At 32.9% G+C, this 19,045-nt stretch overlaps 2 protein-coding genes across 7 annotated transcripts in view; one reads left to right on the top strand and one right to left on the bottom strand.

The window, feature by feature from the left end:
- Positions 1–1,810, bottom strand: part of LOC134263421 (uncharacterized) — a 28,604-nt gene extending 26,794 nt beyond the window's left edge. For all 4 annotated transcript variants that reach the window (XM_062745760.1, XM_062745758.1, XM_062745759.1 and 1 more), the window contains exons 1-2: positions 1,227–1,810; positions 425–508 (exon numbers count right to left, since the gene is read on the bottom strand). In XM_062745760.1, the coding sequence (XP_062601744.1) occupies positions 425–508; positions 1,227–1,706 (564 nt within the window). In that variant the 5' untranslated portion in view covers positions 1,707–1,810. The remainder of the gene's footprint in view (positions 1–424; positions 509–1,226) is intronic.
- A 3,786-nt stretch (positions 1,811–5,596) lies between these two features.
- LOC134263420 (dehydrogenase/reductase SDR family member 11-like) lies at positions 5,597–15,720 on the top strand. Of its 3 annotated transcripts, XM_062745757.1 has the most exons (8): positions 5,597–5,828; positions 8,947–9,150; positions 9,516–9,610; positions 9,883–10,012; positions 12,550–12,639; positions 12,684–12,773; positions 13,638–13,703; positions 15,443–15,720. In XM_062745757.1, the coding sequence occupies exons 1-8, from the start codon at positions 5,697–5,699 to the stop codon at positions 15,482–15,484; spliced, it is 849 nt and encodes a 282-aa protein (XP_062601741.1). In that variant the 5' UTR covers positions 5,597–5,696; the 3' UTR covers positions 15,485–15,720. The 3 variants fall into 3 exon arrangements, with proteins under 3 accessions (XP_062601741.1, XP_062601740.1, XP_062601739.1); XM_062745756.1 differs by lacking the exon at positions 12,684–12,773 and having other exon boundaries at positions 5,598–5,828; XM_062745755.1 differs by lacking the exon at positions 12,550–12,639 and having other exon boundaries at positions 5,602–5,828.
- Positions 15,721–19,045: the final 3,325 nt, after the last annotated feature.

Raw genomic sequence — 19,045 nt, 5'->3', positions numbered from 1 at the left:
GATGATATGAAAACTGATGCTCAAAGAAAAAAAAATGGAATGGGATACTTCAGAGAATTTGAGAGAATTCCAGTCTGAAAAATTATTACTGCTTAATATTGCAAGTATCAATTATCACTCTGAAATATCCAAAAGATTCCATATACACATTCCCTTACGATAAATTATATTAGACTACCAATTTTCAGAACATCATAATTTATGTAAGAGAACGTAATTTTTCTAGCAAATACTGTACATTTATGTATCTTTCTGTATAGACTGGTTATATTTGTAAGTTCATGCAAAAATCTTTTCAGCTTAAAATTGGTAGAGTTAATGATTCTATAAGGTAGAATTTCATGAGTTATATTATTATCAGTATCTGTCAGCAGTTAACATATGCAACAGTAATTATATTTGTACATCTTTACATTTTACATACCCCGCTGACTTTGTCATTCAATCTTTTGTTTTCCTGTTCCAGTTTCTTTATGTTCTTCATTAAGCCATCAACAAGGTTGTGTAACTGAAATGAACAGAAAAACATTTTTTTCTCTTTATATGTACATGATATTACATAAATTTTATTATCAATACATGCAGTTTCATATCAAAAATGAGTTAAATTAATTCTTTGAGGTAGAAAATTTAGAAAAAAAATTTTATCACACATCTTGCATGGTCATATATTTCTTTTTCTTTTCTGCATGTTATTCATCATTATGACTATTGATACTGAGGACACCAAGAAATTGGAGTATGATTGCATGCTAACATACATACAAGCTAGGTGTACGTGTATACCTTATTATAAGTATTATACTATATAGATAATAATTGTATCTTAAAGAGTGCTATTTCTGTTTGAACACTAGAGAATTCAGATCCCCATCTATTCAGTGTTTTTCTTTTCCTTTCTTTATATAGTTGATTTGTTTCTTTTTTCAGTAACAATAAGCATAATGTACTTTTCTGTAAGTTTTGAATAATATACAATTTCATAGTTATATTTTATTCTTTTTAGTGAAGTGGACAGACTTTTACCTACATCTATAGTCCATAGACAAAAGCCTGTACATTTCTCTAAAGAGAATAAGCTATATATATATAGTTGTATTTGTCACAGTTGCTTTATTTGACAGCTACAATTAACATATAAGGATGTGATCATTTATTAGGAGGAATGAAATGTTTTATTATTCAGCAAAATTGCTGACTGGAAACTCATTGTTTTGCGGCCTTACCTCATCCAACCCATCTGAATTAGCATCCACTTTTTTCTGGATTTTAATATATTTCCAGACATCAGCTACTGGAGTATTTAAAGATGGATCCATATTACCCCTTTCAAATAGCTCTTTGTAAGTTGGTAGTTCGTTTCCATACTTCTCCAACTGTTCGGACATTTTTGCAACTTTGACTTCCAAATGATGATAAGGAGATTTATTCCGACTTTTAATTGATGTTGACTTTTCACTCAAAGCATCCTCAGAATCTTCACCTCTACCACTATCTATATCACTCAAACTTGAAATCTGCCTTTGTTTTGAGGATGACAGGAAGTCGCGATCAAATTCATTAATTTCTGCTTGAACATCCAAGATGTTCAACTTTTTCAGCATAGCATGTAAAAGACTGTGTAAAACATTAAAATTAACAGCACCGACTTCTGGAGTCCCAAGGGCCAGATCGACCATCTGTGCAAGCTTCACTTGAGTCGGCATTTTGGAGTGAATGTAAATTTCCGACTGACAATAACGAGAATAGAAGGTTTAACTAAAATATATTCAACTTTTCGCACTCCATGCCCATGATGTTCCTCTCGAAATACAATTGGTATTCATGCGCCTTTCACTTCCGGTTTATTTATTAGAATGCTTTCACTGAATAACTGTTGCAAAACATTATTTTTTTTAAATAATAAGATGAAATTTTATCGTTCGTCATACATTTTATCAAATAATTAGGAAAAATTTAGGAATTTCATTTCTACAATTGTTGCACTATTGTTTGCGCGTAGCATTTCGAACTAGTTTGTAGTTAGGTTGTTCTTGACAACAAGAAGCGACAAAATACTTTTAAACCCTGTTACGAACAACCACAAAAGAGACGATGTCTTCAAATCAATATATTTTTAAAAAGCCATGAAAACTAATTAAATTTTATTTAATACAGTGATAAAACTAAGGAGCACATGAAATCGCAGAAAAGGAAATTATAATAATTAATAAATAATTTTAAAATAGAAATTCTAGATTCCATATTTCTCCCCACCCCTCTCTGAGTCTCTCACTGCCTTGTTCTTTGTACAATTTTACCAATAAAATCTCGGAACCATACTCATTCCGTGTACAAACTCTCATATGTAACCCTATATGATATCTCTAAGATAATATACACACAAACTCAAAAATTCTTTTAAGCTAACAAGAGTTATCCTCCATACACCATGTAACCTACAAAGTATTTCTGGTAGGCATATCAGATATCTTTTTTAAATTGTATCCCCGTAATCGAAGATTCAGGGTATATACATGTAATTTTTGTCGTGTCCGTCCGTCTGTCTAACGGTCTGTCTATCTGTCCGCAAAAAAAATTAACCTTGCCCATAACATTTGATTTTGTGGAGTTATGACTTTCATATTTTTCACATGTGTATTTCTTATTATAAGATCTTTCTTTGGGTATCACCAAAGTTGACCTTTTGACCTTGACCTTGGAGTTTGACACGCTCTGACACTTTTACACAAAAACTTTTACTTAGGCCATAACTTTTGAATGGTAGATACCAGGACTTTCATACTTCACATATGTATTAATTCTTTGTTACGAGACCTTTAATATAGATACCAACGACTTTGACCTTTTGGCCTTGACTTTAGAAACTTGAGTACTTCAAGAAAACTTTAACCTTGGCCATAACTTTTGAATGATAATGGCTAGGGCTTTCATACTTCACAATTGTAATCATTGTGAGAAGACCTCTCATTGGATACCAAAAAACGTGATCCTTTGACCCTGACCTTGAAGTTTGACTTACTTTTAAAAACAAACCCTGGCCATAACTTTTGAAGGGTTAGATCTAAGGCTTTCATATTTCATATATTTAATCCTTGTGACGTGACTTTATCATTGGATTGGAAAACGTTGAATCTTTGACCCTGGAGTTTGATCTCCTTTTTAAAAACTTTAACATTGGCCATAACTTTTGAACGGTTAGGGCCAGGGCTTTCATACTTCACATTTATAATCCTAATGACAAGACCTCTCTTTAGAAACCAACAAGTGGAACTTTGACTCTTTGACCTTGACCCTGAAGTTTGACCTACCTTAAGTTTGAAAAATTTAACCTTGGCCATAACTTTTGAACATGAGTTGCTAGGTCTATTATATTTCACAATTGTTTTTCTAGCTTGTGGGAAGACCTTACTTTGGGTACGAACATATTTAATTTGCATTTAAGAACAGTTTTATCTTCGCTATGTTGCCATGCGGGGACATCAGTGTTTCACAAATACATCTTATTTTTTTTTAACACTTAATAAATTATTAATATACATCTTTTCTACAAATCCTCCTGACTGTGTAAGTTAAAATGATGAAAAAAAATTAAATATTAAAAAAAAAACATGCACGCAAAGAAAAAAGGAAATCTCTATTTAAAAAAGTCTTCAAACTCGAAATCCTACTTATATTTTTGTGGGGATGGGGTTGGGTACGGTGATAGGTTTCAATATTCGTTCAATATTTAATTTTATTTATACGCTACTCCATTACCATAATTTCACTACATGTATATCGCAATAAAAGGAGCTAAGGGGTTTCCAATGAATATTTTCAATAGCAAAAAATTTTGGTAACCCCCAACTCCACCGCTTTCTTACCGCTTGTTAAAGATATCTTTCATATTTTGATTCATTCGAAAATATCATGAATTCATTTCAATTTAAGAGTCGGATCACAAAGTATCTTCAATGTTGAATTAAACGCATTAATTCAATTTATGCCCAGAAGCCCTAGGTAAATGGAACAGATGGTCTTCTTTTTTTTCTTTACTTCACCTTTAACTAATGCAACATCCCATAGCAACGTCGAATAAAAATCCTTTGTACTTGTTTTGCGGTCACAAGAAGTATGGTCCCACTGCCCCCCTAAAATTCCGCCAGTGAGCAACTATTTTTTTAATTGGTGCGCGCGCATAAATTCAATTATAAGGCAAAATGTACTCTTGATGAGCACAAAAAAAACTTTATTGAATCTTAAAAAATAAATCATTTAAAAAGTGATCCCATTCTATTGATAAACACATCAACTGAATTGTTGAGATATATTTAATATAATATATATACTCTCTCATTGAGAGGGGGTGGAGTGGGTCCATGTTTTGAACGTTAGTTCTTGGGGTATTGATTGTGACGTCACAATGCCGCTGCACTAGCACTGACCCTCCGGTAAACGGTTTCAAGTGCAAATACATTTTGTTAATTTTAACTCAAATCTGTACGAAAATGGAACATGTAGCTTTCAAAAGCTAACAAGATTTTAGTTTGCTTGGAAAATTATATTTTATTTGATATATTTTAATTATTTTTAATTTTAGTCAATTTTTTTTTAGGTCTTCGATTGTTTAAAAAAAGCGACTAATTTCATTTTTTGGTAGTATGAGAAGTAAAGAAATTGAGATATTTTTACTGACACACCACCGATCCGCCAAAATTAAATTCTCTCCTAAATTTCAAATTTATTTTACCATTTTTATTTAACATTCGATTGTATAATTATAAGGAGGCAAGAAAAATACCTTATAATATCATAAGTCATACACTAAGCAAATACATTTTGAATATTTCATTAGTCATAAAAAAGACAGGAATCCAACTTTAATGAAACAAAATTTACAAAAAAATGTTGAAAGAATTAAAAAAAACAAGATGTGTTTGTGAAACACTATGCGCCCGGCGGCAACAAAGTTAAAAAAAAAACTATTTTAGCATATAGGTCAGTCAAGGTCACAAGGTCATTGATCTTGGTGTCATTTGAAAGAACTTTATTAGTTGAGTATGCATACCAAATATGAAGTCTCTATCTTTCATTGTTCAAAAGTTATGGTGAATGTTCAAAAAATCTAATTTTAGCATATAGGACACAGTCAAGGTCACAAGGTCACTGATCTTGGAGTCATTTGAAAGAGCTTAATTAGTGGAGTATGCATACCAAATATGAAGTCTCAACCATTTATGGTTCAAAAGTTATAGCGAAGGTTAAAGTTTGCAGAAAAAAGTTATTTTTAGCATATAGGTCACAGTCAAGGTCACAAGGTCATTGACCTTGGTGTCATTTGAAAGAGCTTAATTAGTGGAGTATGCATACCAAATATGAAGTCTCAACCATTTATGGTTCAAAAGTTATGTCGAAGGTTAAAGTTTGCAGACAAACCGACAGATAAACAGACAAACAGACAGACAGAAGACAGGACAAAAACAATATACGCCTCGGATCTTTCGATCCAGGCGCATAAAAAACAGAATCGTTTTATAGCGAATATGAGACAAAGGAAAGAAACGGTTTTACCAATTTAAGGTAATTTTGGATCCGCTCCAATAGAATCTAGGTCGTTAGATCATGAGGCAGCGTAAACATAAACACTCGCTCGCTAGACCAGGGTAGATGATAACGACTGAAGAGTTACTACAAACTAAACAGATACACAGAATATGGAACGTTGGGTTGGTCGGGTAGCGCTGGTGACCGGAGCTTCGGTTGGGATAGGGGCCGCAATTACACGAGCTCTCGTTAAGCATGGAATGAAAGTAGTTGGCTGTGCTAGAAACGTCCAACAAATTGAGGTTAGTGTAAAGAATATAAATCATATCTATAGGTAGGTGTCAAAGTGTTTTATTATGTACACTGTATGTGTATAGGACTTACAAAAGCATATAGCAAATACATCATGTATTATTAGGGGAAAAAATTGAACTCGTGAAGCAAGCAAATAATAAACTAGAGGTACTGTGAGCAATGAGCTCACTAAATGATACCCCCCCGCCTCCCATAATGTCGATGTGTTGCTTTATATTGTTTTACGGTAATGTGTAAAGAGGAATAACTCGTCATATGAAATGTTATCCAGAAGCTTCTATTATGTGACGTCATAGGTAAACAAAAAATGGCAATGTCCATGTTTTGCTCTGGGAAACCTAAAATACGTGTCGAATAAAAAAGTAAAATAGGAGGTGCACAATGGCAATATGTAATAAAGATTCTGTGAAAGTTTCATTAAATTTCACTCAGTAGTATAAGAGGAGTTGCGGATAAGAGAAAAAGCGTAACAGACGGAAGGACGGACGGACGGACGGACGTACAGACGGACGGACAGACGGACGGACGGACGGAAATCCCGATCACTATATACCCTCCCACTTTTCAAGCGGGGGGTATAATAAAAGAGTGGCTCCAATATTTAACGACTCAGGCTGGAGAAGTGGGATGTGTGTTTAAGTAGGGGTCTTATGCATGGTCGCCTGCATGGACGCCCAAGGGGACCAGGCTTGGGAGTGAGACCCCTAGAAGCTCATAAATTCTAAGATTTTAACCATGATTTATTTTAGGTTTGATATATTAGAAGGGGCGCGGGCGCTCATGCATTTTTTAATTAGATATTTTGAAGATCAATAAAAAAAATATGTTTTCTTGTCGTCATGATTATCAATGAAAATTCTAAGAATCAAAGATTTGGAAAACCCCAGAAGCGCCTGTCTTCTGAGAAATCAATATATATATATAGTTTTTTACATACCGGACCATTTAACCGCTTCTTTTCAAAACACCCGATCTTTTATTCGATTACTAGTTTCTTTTAAAAGATTCGTTGGTTTAAACTTTTTATAGGGACTCTTTAAATCCCTGACTATGTACTATTACTAAATTCAGACAGGGACTAAGTAAATGCAGTGAAAAATGAATTAAGATAACGGATCTCTCTCTCTCTGACCGTCTCTCTCCACTCTCTCTCTCTCTCTCTCTCTCTCTCTCTCTCTCTCTCTCTCTCTCTCTCTCTCTCTCTCTCTCTCTCTCTCTCTCTCTCTCTCTCTCTCTCTCTCTCTCTCTCTCTCTCTCTCTCTCTCTCTCTCTCTCTCTGATAGAGGGAGAGAGATTATGGATGTCAACGAGAATCCGGTTAACTCGAACGTCCGAGTATCGGATACAAAACGCTACTCGGTTACTATAGCATGTGTAATATATTTTTTGACTTGGGATGTCAGCAAGTACCCGGTTAACCGGGTACTCGATCGAACGTCCGAGTATTGAATACTAAAATCACAAACTCGGTTACTCGTATGTGTATTTTTATATATACCCCCGCTTAAAAAGCGGGAGGGTATTTAGTAATCGGTATGTCCGTCTGTCCGTACGTCCGTCCGTCCGTCTGTCTAGCTGTACGTCCGTCTGAAGCTTTGGGGTACCCGTCTCTTATCCGAAACTCCTTTCATACCACTGAATGAAATTTGATGAGACTCTCAGAGAATCTCTATTACATAATGTCATTCTGCACCTGCTATTTCACTTTTTGATCCGACACATATTTTGGGTTTTCCATAGAAAAACTTGACACTGCTATTAGTGTGGCGGCTTCTGGGACACCACGAGTAATTCCCCTTTTCACGTTACCGTAAAACAATAAAGAGAGGAAAATTCCCCACAGCAAAACATGGACACTGTCAATATTTTCATATGGGAGGCGGGTGTATCATTCAGTGAGCTCATTGCTCACAGTACCTCCACATGTAGTTTATACATTAATCTACAGGCCTTTGGATCGGTTCTACACATCAACTTTTTTTCTAAGTGATCTTAAGGCCTGTCCATTAATCTAATGTTTACAGTTCCTAATTAAGGCAACTGAAGATGATCAGCAAAAATTTGAACATAATTATTTTGTTGATTTACAAAGGAGATACAGAACTTAAAATTCTTCGTAATGTAGGCAAAGCTCGAGCCTTGCTTTTTGTTCACATCTAGAAAATATCATATTTATAACCAATCGAGATTCAGCAAATCGCCAGAAACTGTATAATGGTATTTAGAATTAACTTTTTTATTTTAAAAATCTGCTTGGAACGATCATGTTTTAGTATATTTCACCATTGAAAATACAATTATGGCACGGGCCTTGTTTACATAACAAAGGTTTGGAGCTCTAATTCTGTATATCGACAGCTAAAATTCAAAATTTTGATAATTATTAAAAATACTTTAGTTAAGAGTTTATAAACATAAAAATGGAAAAATAAATTTGAAAATGTGTATCTGAACTGTGTTCAAGTCTACCGATCCTGAGAAGTTGTGTTTCTTCAAAGATATCCTCTTTCGCTTTTCTAACCAATACAAAGCTGCATTACAGATTGCCCCCTCCCCTTTATTAAAGCTGAAAATTAACCATTTGTATTTATTGTTGTATTTTAATTGATTAGTCGATTAATTTTTGTTATAAATAAAGTTAGGACAAGAAATAAATTTCGTTTGGCTCGATGATGTTACTTGCATGAAAACGTGAAAAAATATCAATTAATGATGGGGGTTAATCTGGGCTTACCTATAGTCTCAATAAAAATTTACATACTTACACACTGTATTTTACAATTTTATCGAGTACTCGGGTACTCGATCGGAAAATCGTCCGAGTAAAACCGATTGTCAAATATTCAACGATTTGACATCCCTTATATACATAATTTTAACAATACAATTATATGAACGGGCATTGAAATGTGACACCTCTATTCCCCATGATTTACAATGGAAGCAAAAGTACACAACAACAAAGCCGGGAGGCAAAAATTCAATCTGGGATGAAATGAGATGGGGAAAGGACATACAAAGTAGAAAAAATATATTAAGTTAAAAGGGATATGACGGTTTCAAAGATGTAGCATTGTGTGCGGTATTCTTTTTTTAAATTTCCAGGTAATAAAAAACGAGTTAAAATCAGAAAAGGGACAACTTATTCCAGTGAAATGTGATCTAACGAAAGAAGAGGAGATTCTCACCATGTTTGGGCGGATCCAGAACGAATTAGGGGGTGTGGATGTTTGTATTAACAACGCTGGATTAGCTCATAACGCACCCCTCCTGTCTGGTAGTACGGCAGATTGGCGGAATATGCTGGATGTACGTTATTAAGAGACATATTGATATATCAGTTTTATGAGTTTTGTGTCTATTCTATGGAGAAATTTATGGTACCGTACAATATATTATTTTTTAAGCTTCCATTCTTTGTCACCGAATATTACCGAAATCTTTCTATCTTTAGATTTCGAAATCTACATGTATCTCGATCATGTCGAAATTTCTTAATATGATTTTTTTAAATGGGAAATTCGATCGTGTTTAGGGGATGAGGGGTGGTAATTTATTTTTCTTTATTAAGGATATATGAGGAAATGATTAGGATATATAGATGAAATGTGCAAGTTAAGCACAATTCCTGACTACTAAGATAATATTACAACATATACATGTATTTTTAATAGGTGAATGTTTTAGGCCCTTGTATTTGTACCAGAGAAGCTTTTCAACAGATGAAGAAAAATAAAGTAGACGATGGTCATATTTTTCTTATCAACAGGTAAGATGTAAAAGTGAACCTAAAGGAAGACATGAATATTGATATTCGCGTATATCTATTATAGCCTTTAAATTCTACTCGTGCTTTAAAGCATCACTAATTTAGCGTCCTTAGGATGTGCCCTGCAAAAATTTGCACTTTGAAAATAATTTTGTTATCAGTATACCTAATTGACACACCACTGAAACCATAGGTTTCATTCTTCTTCTTCACTCACGGAAAAAAGTAAACATTTTTTTCTTACAAGTGTTCGAATGATGTTTCTTTTACAGTATGTCTGGACATCGTGTGGTTCTAAATCCCGGTGGACATTTTTATTCGGTTTCAAAATATGCTGTATCTGCATTATTGGAAGGAATAAGGAACGAACTCGTTCAACTGGGAACCCACATACGTGTTACGGTGAAAAAATCTAATTTATCACAATAATGTACATGTAAGAATATGATAAGAAAAGTTTGCGTTGTGCACTCAATTATAGGGCTAAAATAGGCGTTGACTGCTGCCCAATCCCATTTACCTTTTGTGAATAAAATAATGTATTCATAATCTTTCTGCATCCTCTCCCCTCCCATCAATTCAAGAAATGAGCATACAATTTCAAAAAAATTTCTGGAATATTTCTAGATGTGTTCAAGTGCAACAGTATAATTAAGTGAAACCAATTTCACTCTAAAAAAAGTTTTACTTAGTAATTCATATTTACTTAAATTTGTGTATGTAAGTAATAACATATTACTTGGTTTTTACTTACAGTTTACCACTAATTACTAGCTATTACTGAAATATTTTTAAATTGCTATATTTAATTGTTTTACTTAAAACAATAAATTATTTACTGCATCAAGGAGGATTCAGAGCAGCTGCAGAACAATTTACTTAAATCTGGTAGTCTAATTACTATATATACACTGTCTAGTACTATTATAAAAAAATAAAGACATCAGAATTTAATTTTAAATTCTATATATAACTAATATTTTTTTTGCCCCCGTAAACGAAGTTTCGGGGGTATATAGTTTTTGTCGTGTCCATCTGTCTGTCTCTCTGTCTGTCTGTTTCTCTGTTTGTCCACAAAAACTTTAACCTTGCCCATAACTTTTGATTTAGCAGAGCTACATGTATGACTTGCATATTTCACATGTCCATTCCTTTTGACAAGACCTATCTTTGAGTATCGCCAAATTTGACCTTGACCTTGGAGTTTGACCCACTTTACAAATTCCAAACTTTTTCTTTAGCCATATCTTTTTAACAGTGAATACCAGGACATTAATACTTCACATATATACTCTTTGTTGAAAGACCTTTCATTGGATACCAACAACCATGACCATTTGACCTTGACCTTGGAGATTTCAATCCTTGTGAAAAAACTTTAACCTTGGCCATTACTTTTGAACGATAAGGGATAGGGCTTTCATACTTACATATATGTGAATAAAATAATGTGTTCATAATTCCTGTGAGAAGACCATTCATTAGATACCAAGAACTTTGACCCTTTGACATTGACCTTGGAGTTTGACCCACTTTTAAAAAGCAAACTTTGACTTTAACTTTACAAAGGTTGGGGTTAGTGCATTCATACTTCACATATTTCATCCTTGTGACAAGACCTTTCTTTGGGTACCACCAAATCTGACCCTTTGTCCTTGACCTTGGAGTTTGATCTACATTTCAAAGTTGGTAAACTTGACCATAACTTCTGAAGGGTTGGGGCTAGTGCTTTCATATTTCAGATATGTATTTTTTGTGGCAGGACCTTTCATTAGATACCAATAACATTGATCATTTGACCTTGACCTTTGAGATATAAAGAAATACCAATATATTGAATTTGCATATAAGAAAAGTTAAACCTTTGCTATGTTGCCATATGGGGGGCATTAGTGTTTCACAAACACATCTTGTTTAAATTGTATACAATTGATTTACTTAAAACTATAATTTATTTACTGAATCAAGGAGAATTCAGAGCAGTTGCAATACAAATAATTACTTAAAAATGGTGGTCTAATTACTATCAGGATTGAATTCTTAAATTTTCATATTAATTGTCTGTGAGGAGGAGTTATCTTTCTTCTAAATATTCCTTCATGTAAAAAAAAAAAAGTTATAGTAATTAAAATGCTGTATTAAGTACTTGAAACTTTAAACCATTTTTAAAATGGTCCTTAAAAATATACAAATTATTCAATTTAGAAGGCTTTTGATGTTGGAATTAAATGTTTTATTGCTAAATGTAATAAAACAATTACAAAGAAATAATGTTGATTTTAGTAAATATGATAAGTATTTCATTTACTTAGTATTCTCCTAAGTAATGAAATTCTAGATTTTAATTAATTTCAGAATTACACTTACTTAGTCAATTTACTTAATTAGTAAACAGAAAGCATATTATCTCTAAATTAAGTAATAATGACTACTAAAAATGAGTAGTTCATTTACTAAGTAATACAATTCCTATTAAGTATTGATACTTAATAAATCATTTCATGAGTAAATGAATTCATCTTTATTACTAATTATGTTTAAAATTACTAACAATGATAGTCATCTACTTGCTATTCTGACTAAATGGATTACTAATAATTACTAGTTTTTCTTAATCTAATATCTTATTTTAAAAGCAACAAGTAAAACTTTTTTTCGAGTGAATCTTATATCAAAACTCCATTTTGTTAATCAAAATTAAATAGATTTTTATAAAACTTTGTGCTTTGATATTGTTTTGATCTCAAAGAACTTGAAAAAAGTAATTTTGTTTTAAGATTTTCCGGTTCCTCTTTGTAAAATTTGTTAAGAATTTGAAAGGAGGTTGAAAGGGGGGGGGGGCTGTGCTGACAGAACGTTCCCTCTATTGTACATGTATTATAGCTGAGAATATACATAATTATATACACATTTAAATGTGAATTTACACTCATGTACAGGCGGTCAGTCCTGGAATGGTGAAAACGGAGTTTGAAATTAGACGAACAAAAAGTAGAGAGGAAGGAGAGAAAATTTATGCAGAGTATCAGGTATCTAATTAATTAATTAATTAATGTATTTTTAACCTTAACAGTCTGTAAGTCCTGGTTTAGTAGCCACGGAATTCCACCAAAGAATGCACAAAAGTGAAGAGAAGGCACAAGCTATTTTCAGTCACCTCAAGGTCAGGGGCATTTCAATTTTTTTTTCTTGTTCAAAGATTTACTTTATCAAAGGTTTGTTTTTTCTTAAAATTTTGAAAGTTGAACTAAATTGATTGAGGAAAAATATTTATCTGCTATGTACCGCGATAATGTTTTCGTCATTTTGAAGATGGCCAAAACCTTATTTTTTTTTACTTCCTGTTTCTTACAATTTTTTGATTTACAAACAAATTTTACAGGAGACTTAATTTTTCACAAGTTTACAAAAGTGGATAATTCTGAATTTTTTCTCCTACAATTGGAATGAAAAATACTTGGAAAATATTAGTAGCATTTCAATAAAATTATAAAAATAGATAAAACACATTCAGTAAAGGTTTACAGATGAGAATAAATTTCAGAATATGTTAACTTGGTGCTAAAAGTGTAATATAAACTTTAGAAAAATACACCAAGCCAGGTGAGTTTTATGAGGAAAAGCAAAAAGGTCAAAATTAGCCCATATAATAAGGGTGATTTATACCATTTTGCTTTTCCTAATAAAATTCACCTGGCTCGGTATATATTTCTAAAGTTTATATTACATTTTTTACACCAAGCCATATTGGAAATTTACACCTGTAAACCTTTAATGAGTGTGATTTTCAATATTTGTTTTTTTTTAGTATTAGTAATATTTTACAAGTCTATTTCATTTTCCAGTTCTTAGGAAAAAAATTGCTTATCCAGTTTTCTAAACTTGTGTTTACCTCCATTTGTTTGGCACATCTGATCCTTAAGTTAACATATGTCAAAAATATCAAAAAAATACTTGTATAAAATCAAGAAAATGATTAAGTTGCTTAGCAATGAAGTATAACATATACCCGGTACTTACTTTTTAGTGTTTGGAGGCTGATGACATAGCAGACGCAGTTGTATATGCACTGAGTGCACCACCACATGTACAAGTAAGTTTTCCCTTTTCTGTATTCGGCGGCGGTTGATAGCTGCTTACTCCTCCATGGCACCTGATCCCAAGTCTTATGTTTTTAGGTCCCTATTTGCTCTGCTCTGTTGAAATGGACTTTTAGCTTGAAAACTAATCGTCATTTCCATATTTTACTTGAAACACATAATTTTAAAATTGCATGTTTTTGTTTTTGTTAAAGTGATAGACTAAGAGACCACATTCACTGATTAAAAAAAGACGGTTACAAAAAGAAACCCAATATCACCCAATTTAAATATATAATATGCTTGGTCTATATACTATTGCTAGAAAATGAGCTGTAGATTTGTAGTTCGTTTCTCTGAAAAAAAAACTAGGATGGATGACCAGAGAGCTACAGTGACACCCATAGAAGAAAAAAAAAATTAAGTTGCGCTCGAAATTGGAATAAGTTCTCCTAATTCTTACCCCAACTGTACAAAAGCTCGATTTAAAAATGTTCCCTTGAGCTCTATCAAGCACTCTCATTTTGATATCTGCACGAAGCGCGTCGGACCGAATTATATTGCCATCCGAAATGGAAATGTAAACCATGGGCAGATTTTCGATGATCTCAATTTTCAGGCACATAAAAGGACTATTTACAACGATTATAAGGAAAGTTTTCTTGTGAAAATAGCAATTACAAGTTAGAAACACACAGTAAGGAATAATTTAAGATTACAGTTTGAAAAACAGGGAGAAATGAATCGAGAAACCGCGCACTATTTGTGCGCAATAAATTAACACTATTTTTCATTGGGTGGCACTGTAGCTCTCCCGTCCGTATAAATGATATTTTTCGGAGAGTTAGAGTTCTGCAGTTACTCGTAAATAGTTTCACTCTACAGTATTGATTGTTTTACTTGCATCCTTTTCTTGACCTCAGATTGATCTTATTTTCAAATGTTTTACATGTATCAGTGTTGCTTACTTTTCAAGGAACAGTGATAGGCCACTGATATATGATACGTGTAATTTCTAAATTTTCACTAGTACTTATTATCATGAAATAGCTTCTACATAATTTTAGAATTTTGCTGTTATTCATTTTCATTTCATTGGCTAATAACTTTCTAATATTTTAAGGTCATTATTATACTCAGAGGTTAAGAATCATCAAGCCTTGAGGCCTTAAAACACATTTATTACAAAGCTACTCACAATGACCTACTTTTAGAATTTTGCTATTATTCATTTCATATTCTTTACATATATGTAGGAGGCAATTTTGGACAAATTGAACCCTAGAACTTGGACATTTGATGCATTTCTTCAACCAAAAATAGGTCACAGTGACCTAAATTTATAGCTGAATTTAAATATTGCAGATATTTATTGACTTAGAATCATCAAACTTCTCAGTTGATGTATCTTAGGTCCTGGGGGAGGGGGTTACCAAAACGTTGGTCACTGAGACCTATTTTTGGAATTTATGGATTTATTTTAATATTTCAAATATTAAATTTGTTACTTTTTGTTATATTAGCAAATTTTGCTAATAGGAAGTGTTTGATTTGGCCTTCACAGGATGCAACAACTTAAAAGTAGGTCACCACGAACTACTTTTTGAATAATGAACGCATTCTTAAAAATTTCAAATAAGAGGCTTAGAACCATCAAATTTTGTCAGCTGATGCATCTTTGATCTTCAAAATGAGTCAATATTTTCTTGAAATCTTGTCACTTATGAAATGTTTTTTTTTTTTTACGTTTTAGATTCACGATATCCGACTGCGGCCTACGGAACAGAAATCCTAACTCTATGATTTCGGAGATCTATAAAATATTACAGTTGTTTTTTTAACATTAATTTCTTTTTTTTCATACATCCGTATACATCAGTATACAGTACTTCACTGGTTACGTAGTTTAGCTATATTTGTACCTCCATTATCGGTGATTATATTACATGTACACTGATACATGTATATACACTGCGGATCTGAAGTGAAAATATTGTTGGATTCAAAGAAAATAAAAGGTTACTCACTTCAGCATGTTTTTCCTCTTTATTTTTGAGGGAGTACAAGAAATGTTGGAAACTCTGTAAAAAGGCAATTTAAGGCAAGGTTTAATCTGATTAATCAAACCTTCAATATCTCCCTTTCATTTTGATAGTCGCGTGAAGGTCTTTGCTTTCTTTTTTCAAAACCAGCTATTATTTAAGGTATGTGAAATGTCACGTTAGTTTCGACGATCTATGAATTTTTTTTTTTAAAAGACATAAATTTTGTAACTATTTTAATAAATGGAATTTTTCGATTCTTTTCTTTTTCTTAAACAAATATAGTTTTAAACAAAACAAAAAAAAAAAAAAAAAAAAAAAAAACAAACAAACAAAGAAAACAAACAATTTGAAACAAACAAACACAAGCTTAAGGAAATAAAACTTTGTCAATAATTTTAACTGGGTTTAAGTTTTATTAAGTAATCGCTAAACATGTTTTTTTGCAATTAGAGTTATAAGCCCTTTATATCGCAATTGTCTGGGGATAAAGTAATTGAATTAATTTTGAACTTATTTCCTGAAGAAAGTATTATGAAAATGATTGATTGCTTAACGCCAAGTCAGCAATATTTCACCTAATGAACTAGGTAAACTTAATAAAGCCTTATTTCATGTATAATTTATTTTAACAACGTTCCAAAAAAAATTTTATCAAATAAATGTTTACATCTCCCTTAACACCAAATTAACCGATATAACGTAATTTTTTAATAACATATATTGACTGAATATTTCATGTACGAGGGGGTATCAAAAAGTTCGTGTACTAGCGCCATAAAATTAGAACCGCTATAGGTATATCAATGAATTTTAAAATATCTAATAAGCATCCTCTTTTCTATCAAAAGACTAAACAACATCATAAATTTTATTTTTTCATAAATTAGTAATGTTTTTGTAAGCAATGGTATGTCCATGCAGGCGGCGCAACCTCGAAAACGACGTTTTTTTCCGACTTAAGTGGAACAGAAAAACTTATGTTGATATGAACATTTGACATCCAAAAATGCTTTTATTCAGGTATGTGTTGCGACACTATTGTGGAATTTTTACCTCATTCTGGAAGTTCCATCAAATGTTATGGTAAATTTTACATGGAGTATCCAAACAAACATTGCTTGAAAATGACGTCAAAAGGGTGGAGGGGTTTCCTTTTCCAACATTCTATAAAGTTTTTCCCCTGAAAAAAATGGTATAGACCTCGAAATGTTTAAACTGGCTAGGGAGAAATAATATGCATCCAGAGTACTTGTTTCCTAACGCCAAAATAGATTTAGAAAGAAAAGGAATGCATAGTAAATATCGATTTGTAGTCAAGATGTGAAAAGTTAATCACGTCAAAAAATGACGTTGATCATGTGTTGTAGATTTTGAACTCCAAAAAGCGAAATATGCTGGCACAATAAAGCGAAGATCTCCCATTGTATAAATCCAATTGCAATAGTATATGCAATGAAAGCCGCTGTTCATGACATTGTAAAGTCTTATAAACAAGAGAGATTGAAGTCCTTACTCAGCTTCCGGGAATCTCATCAAAATAAGTCTATGAAGTAGAAGAAGCAGACACTGAAAAAAAATGGCGTTACATGTATCGAACGTCATAAAACTAAACGGCGACGGTTGATGATATAATGTCGTTTTTATTTTATATTATAATTTGGGAAATAATGAACTTATCAAGCTAAAATTTTCAATATTTCATATTTTTGTTGTTTAATAATCCTTAAAAATTTTGTAAGATCAGACTAGCTACATAGTACTAATGTTATAGCCTTAGTCCACGAACTTTTTGATAACCCCTCGTACATACATCTGTCCTTTAGCTTCAAAACCAACAGTTTTGTGGTTAATTTGTTATTTGCGTTTAATAATTGTTTTCTTTTTTCGGCATTCAAATCCCACAGTCATTTGCTTTTTCCAGACTCAATGAAACAATTTACTTTGAAAGAATGTCGTCCAAGTAAAGTTGTCATCCGCGTGGCGCAGTGGTTAGAGCACCTGCTCTAGAGTCGCAAAGTAAGGAGTCAATCCTCACGTCGTGGGTTCGAATTCCACTATGGGACGTGGAGACTGGTCCTTTGGATGAGACGTATAAACCTAGTTCCCGTGTCGCAGTAGGTGCTGGCACGAAAAAGATCCCCCACTGCTTAATGGCCCTAAGTACCGAGTATAGAACAAAATTTGTAGCTCTCTACTGGCAAGTGTTGGCGTCTCCATGAGTGAAAAATTCCCGAGAGGGAAGTTAAACATACAATAAATCCAAATAATTACTTATATAATATAATATCTCGGAAGGTAAGCCGCCTAAACATACAGTGTGGTGCCATAAGTGTTTCACGTTATCATGATGTCAACCTTGCTCAGTACTAAAATTCAATGTTACAAAAAATCCACTTACCTTACTATTGTTGATTACAGACTTCTGATTTTTTTAGTATTTGGACAGTGGCATGATCTTTAGCTTTAATTATGTACAGTATTTAGTCTGTTTGGTAAGGTTTCGTATAAACCCTGTATATACACAGGGGCGAGGGACGTCCAGGGGCCCGTTTTACAAAAGGACTTACGACTTAAGACCAAATTTAATTCTTCATATAACTTTTTAATTAACTTTATTTAAAAAATTATTTTAAAATTCTCAAAAGGAGTGGGGTAAGATATTTTTACACAAACAATTTCAAAGAAAATTATTAATTGAGCAAAGTTTTGCCATCATCTGAAGTTTTTGGTCTTAGTCGTAAGTTCTTTTGTAAAACAGGCCCCAGATCTGCAGCACACAGTCAATAATTTCTTGCCTTGTTTTGATGTTATCTTGCTCCCTTGAAAGTTCAATTTTACTTGATCTCCATACATTTTCTATGAGATTTAGGTGGCCACTCTAAATAAGGGTTATTATTTTGTTGTTTCCATTCTATAGCCCTAGGTAGCTGACATGTGGGCAGGACAGTTATCGTCTTGAAATATCCAGGGGTTGCTACTAAAATTTTTGGCAACAACTTGCCACAAATTATTGTCTAGAAGTGTAATCTATGTTTAAATTTCAATCTATTGGTGTAAGTAGGCCTACTCCTGAATAGCAGATACAGCCCCAAAACGAAACAGATTAGGCAGACTCAACCATTACGGACTGAACGTAATTCAAGGCACCCCGTCTCCATTTTTGAATTTCATCGGCCTTTCTCTAGACATAAACTTAAAGGTCTGTTCCTAACATAACTTGGATTTCATCTGAAAAAAAAATGACTTTTTTCCAATTTTGATTTACAGTCTAGTGTTTGTGATCACGACACCATTCAACAGGTTAGGACCAC

The sequence above is a fragment of the Saccostrea cucullata genome, unplaced genomic scaffold (genome assembly GCF_032062105.1).
Source record: "Saccostrea cucullata isolate Sc308-1 unplaced genomic scaffold, CSIRO_AGI_Scuc_v1 ctg1865, whole genome shotgun sequence".
NCBI lineage: Eukaryota > Metazoa > Mollusca > Bivalvia > Ostreida > Ostreidae > Saccostrea > Saccostrea cuccullata.
This window is presented reverse-complemented; position numbering and strand designations above follow the sequence as displayed.

What these genes read in the sequence shown, in the direction of transcription:
- LOC134263420 (XM_062745757.1), top strand. Translation starts at nt 5,697, where the DNA reads ATGGAACGTTGGGTTGGTCGGGTAGCGCTGGTGACCGGAGCTTCGGTT. An exon ending in CATATTTTTCTTATCAACAG is followed by an intron (nt 9,611 to 9,882) that starts GTAAGATGTAAA and finishes TTTCTTTTACAG; the next exon opens with TATGTCTGGACATCGTGTGG. An exon ending in GAACCCACATACGTGTTACG is followed by an intron (nt 10,013 to 12,549) that starts GTGAAAAAATCT and finishes ACTCATGTACAG; the next exon opens with GCGGTCAGTCCTGGAATGGT.